Consider the following 4442-nt stretch of genomic DNA (forward strand, 5'->3'; position numbering starts at 1 on the left):
AAAACATCCTGACTTTGTCGTTAGTTTGACACATAGAGAAATTGAATCATTGAATGTCCGTTTATGGAAGTTTAACTGTACCTGTCAAAATGTGATTCCCTTATGATTATTCATTGTTTAATTTTTTATAATCTTCAAAGTTCCATTTATGGATGTTTGGCAGTACCTGTCATAATATGTTTCACTCGTCCATGTTTTATTTTTCAGACTCAGGAAATGTGTATGCCTGGGGAAAGAATAGGAGTGGTTGTTTAGGATTATATGTACAGCGAGACCAGTTTTATCCTCTCAAGGTGAGGAAACATCAGTTACTTACACTCCAACTCCAGCTGTTACTTACACCCCGACACCAGCTGTTAATTACCCTCCGACACCAGCTGTTCCTTACACTCCGACTCAAGCTGTTACTTACACTCCGACTCCAGCTGTTACTTACACTCCGACACCAGCTGTTACTTACACTCTGACACCAGCTGTTACTTTTACTCCAACACCAGCTGTTACTTCATTCCAACACCAGCTGTTACTTACACTCTGACACCAGCTGTTACTTACACTCCGACACCAGCTGTTACTTACACTCCGACTCAAGCTGTTACTAACACTCCGACTCCAGCTGTTACTTACACTCCGACACAAGCTGTTACTTACACTCTGACACCAGCTGTTACTTACACTCCAACTCAAGCTGTTACTAACACTCCGACTCCAGCTGTTACTTACACTCTGACACCAGCTGTTACTTACACTCTGACACCAGCTGTTACTTACACTCTGACACCAGCTGTTACTTAACACTCCGACACCAGCTGTTACTTACACTCAGACTCCAGCTGTTACTTACACCACCAGACACTAGCTGTTACTTACACTCAGACTCCAGCTGTTACTTACACCACCAGACACTAGCTGTTACTTACACTCAGACTCCAGCTGTTCCTTAAACTCCGTCTCCAGCTGTGACTTACACTCCAACACCAGCTGTTACTTACACTCCGACACCAGCTGTTACTTACACTCCGACACCAGCTGTTACTTACACTCTGACACCATCTGTTACTTACACACCGACACCAGCTGTTACTTACACTCCGACACCAGCTGTTACTTACACTCCGACACCAGCTGTTACTTACACTCTGACTCCAGCTGTTACTTACATTTCGACTCCAGCTGTTACTAACACTCTGACACCAGCTGTTACTTACATTTCGACTCCAGCTGTTACTAACACTCTGACACCAGCTGTTACTTACACTCCGACACCAGCTGTTACTTTCACTACCGACTCAAGCTGTTATTTACACTCAGACTCCAGCTGTTATTTACACTCTGACTCCAGCTGTTATTTACACTCTGACACCAGCTGTTACTTACACTCCGACACCAGCTGTAATTACACTCCGACACCAGCTGTTACTTACACCACCAGATACCAGCGGGTCTTAAGCATGATAAACTGCCTGAATTACTCAAACAGGACATTATAGATATTTAGGCTATGAATGCCATGGACAGATTGTTGACGTCATCATTATCATGGCATGATAGTGATAATAAGAATTGTTTAAGGATGAGAGACAAACAGATTGAAAGATAATTAGTATAATTGAATTTTTTTCTGAGATGAACAGATTCCAAAGCGCATTATGTTGGATTTGCCTTTGTCCAGTTGGAATTCATATTGCCTATGATTGCCAAATGAAAGCATTTCAATACTTATATTTACAATTTTTGGAATCTGTTCATCTCAGAAAAAAATACAAATTATACTAATTATCTTTCAATCTGTTTGTCTCTCATCCTTAAACAATTCTTATTATCACTATTTCTAAAGAAGTAGTGAATGAATCTTTGTCAAATTTCATTTGTAGGATCCCTTTTATCTATAGTTGTGTAAGATCAATTTTGAGACTGCATTCTGAAGAACAAGACAGTCCCAGGCAGCCCTTTGGTATTTTGACAGTTGAATATCGATATTTATAAACTGTATCTTAGAAAGTCTACAGGGAGCTCGGCTGGATTTACGATCTCGCCTCCTTTGGTTTTTGTCTCGCTGCCTCTGAGTAATAGAAACGAGACGATTAAAGCTTGTCTGGTGGCAGCGGCGGCGGCAACATTAAGCTTTTGTATTTAAGTCAGTTTCACTGAAAGTATATGTGCTAGACCAACCGAACTTCGACCATAGATGCAACTTAGGCAGTACATCTCAACCCATACATCAAATACTGGATGCAGCCTTCCTTTCATGGTCCATTGACTTTGTCAGCATCTCAATCAACATTAAGCTTTTGTATTTAAGTCAGTTTCACTGAAAGTATATGTGCTAGACCAACCAAACTTGGACCATAGAAGCAACAACGACAATGTCAAACACAGCAGTGTGAAGTTTTGATAAAGATACGTCAAGATTCACGGACTGTTGACATGACGCGATCCAACAGTAAAGAGAGAGGTCAGACTTCCATATAAGTAATGAAGATCTTATGATAGTGGGTGCCAATCTTTATCTGTGATATCTCGTAAAGAAATTTTGTAAATACATACATAATTGTATTCTTATGTGAAACTGAACATTATTTTCTGTTTTCAGGTGTCAATGCCAGCAGAAACCTACTCTATAGTTTGTGGGGTCGACCACAATGTGGCTTTCTGTAAATCCTTTGTATGACCAGTGGGAACAGAATCCAATACTACAGACAATATAAAACTTCAGGAAATTACTGTGTGTTAGCCAGAATAAAGCATGAATTATAGGTTCTGATTTAGGATTGCTGGAAATATAGGCAGTGCCAAAAGACAATTCACTAAAATCAGACCCTCAAGCCACTGTAATACTTTATATGGAGAATCTGAGGTACAGAAATAATTCATTGTTCTGGTGGAGGTATTGAAAACCTACAGGATCCTAACAATAACAGCATACAGAATTCCAAGAATATCAATTAAAACTGATTTATTTTACAAGGATTATGAAAAAAAAAATCCAACTTGTGTTTCTCACTCTTGTTATCCTGGATGGAGGTGCACAATGGGTTTTAATGTGACAGAAAACCAAAGTACACAGAAAAAACCCACTAGTGGGGCAGGTGACCCAACGCCGTTTCTTGTATGATTAGGGAACTGAACCCTGTCCATCTTGGTGAAAGGCGAGTGTGTTATTCTCGGCGCCACCAAACCACCCTTAATATATATCTACAGGTTTCCGGGAATACAATATGGCAGCTGTCTTCTGTTAGTCAACCTTTACATTAAAAGACTACTACTAGTCCAGAATGTATAGAGGGATTTTGATTAAAATTGAAAGACAGAATCCCTGGGCCAGGGTGATTAAATTTTCAACAATCAAATGTTTTCCTCCCTCCTCCATGGGAAGAGGAGTACTCGATGCCCAGCAGAGTAAATATATGGATAAAACTATTTTAATAAAGGAAAACAGATTTAAAATTAATTCTGTATGAAACATCAAGAATTACTCAGACAGGTTTTATTTGATCCATATGGAATTAGAAGAACATGTACCTCATTTTATTTTAATAGCGTGTTTGTGTTAATGTATCAGAGATAAGTGAAAACCAAATGATTTATTTAGGCCTATGGGCCTCTTGTTAGATTTATATGCATTCAATGATTGAATGTAGAATCATAGGCGGTATAAATAACTATAAGTACTTGAATAAATGTTTTTATCATGCATGTCATGTCACTTTGTTTTACTTTAATTGCAAGGTGCCTGTAGATTGCTGAATTTTAACTCAAATATTTGATCATTATCAGTAAAACTTCCATTACACGTTAAATGCTAACAGGAAGCAATGTTTTTTGCAAAACGACTGTCAATCAATTGCGCTTTTCATGCAATTTCCCTGTAAAACAGTGTTCTAACTGTGTCAGACTTGATTACTGTCGCCTACTAGCTTCACACTAAAGACAATTTCCCTTTAAAAAAAGTGTTCTTACTGTGTCAGACTTGATTACTGTCGCCTACTAGCTTCACACTAGAGACATTTTCCCTGTAAAACAGTGTTCTAACTGTGTCAGACTTGATAACTGTCGCCTACTAGCTTCACACTAGAGACATTTTCCCTGTAAAACAGTGTTCTAACTGTGTCAGACTTGATTACTGTCGCGTACTAGCTTCACACTAGAGGGAATTTCCCTGTAGAACAGTGTTCTAACTGTGTCAAACTTGATAACTGTCGCCTACTAGCTTCACACTAGAGGGAATTTCCCTGTAAAACAGTGTTCTAACTGTGTCAAACTTGATAACTGTCGCCTACTAGCTTCACACTAGAGACAATTTCCCTGTAAAACAGTGTTCTAACTGTGTCAGACTTGATTACTGTCGCCTACTAGCTTCACACTAGAGACAATTTTCCTGTAAAACAGTGTTCTAACTGTGTCAGACTTGATTACTGTCGCCTACTAGCTTCACACTAGAG

At 39.0% G+C, this 4442-nt stretch overlaps 1 protein-coding gene across 3 annotated transcripts in view; it reads left to right on the top strand.

The window, feature by feature from the left end:
- LOC110458021 (RCC1-like G exchanging factor-like protein) overlaps nt 1-3694 on the top strand; it is a 33194-nt gene extending 29500 nt beyond the window's left edge. For 2 of the 3 annotated variants that reach the window (XM_021509562.1, XM_021509564.1), the window contains exons 11-12: nt 208-293; nt 2594-3694. In XM_021509562.1, coding sequence (XP_021365237.1) covers nt 208-293; nt 2594-2671 — 164 coding nt within the window. In that variant the 3' untranslated portion in view covers nt 2672-3694. The remainder of the gene's footprint in view (nt 1-207; nt 294-2593) is intronic. The other variant, XR_002463755.1, reaches the window with a different exon arrangement.
- Nucleotides 3695-4442: the final 748 nt, after the last annotated feature.

The sequence above is a fragment of the Mizuhopecten yessoensis genome, unplaced genomic scaffold, assembly GCF_002113885.1.
Source record: "Mizuhopecten yessoensis strain PY_sf001 unplaced genomic scaffold, ASM211388v2 scaffold9399, whole genome shotgun sequence".
Taxonomy (NCBI): Eukaryota; Metazoa; Mollusca; class Bivalvia; order Pectinida; family Pectinidae; genus Mizuhopecten; species Mizuhopecten yessoensis.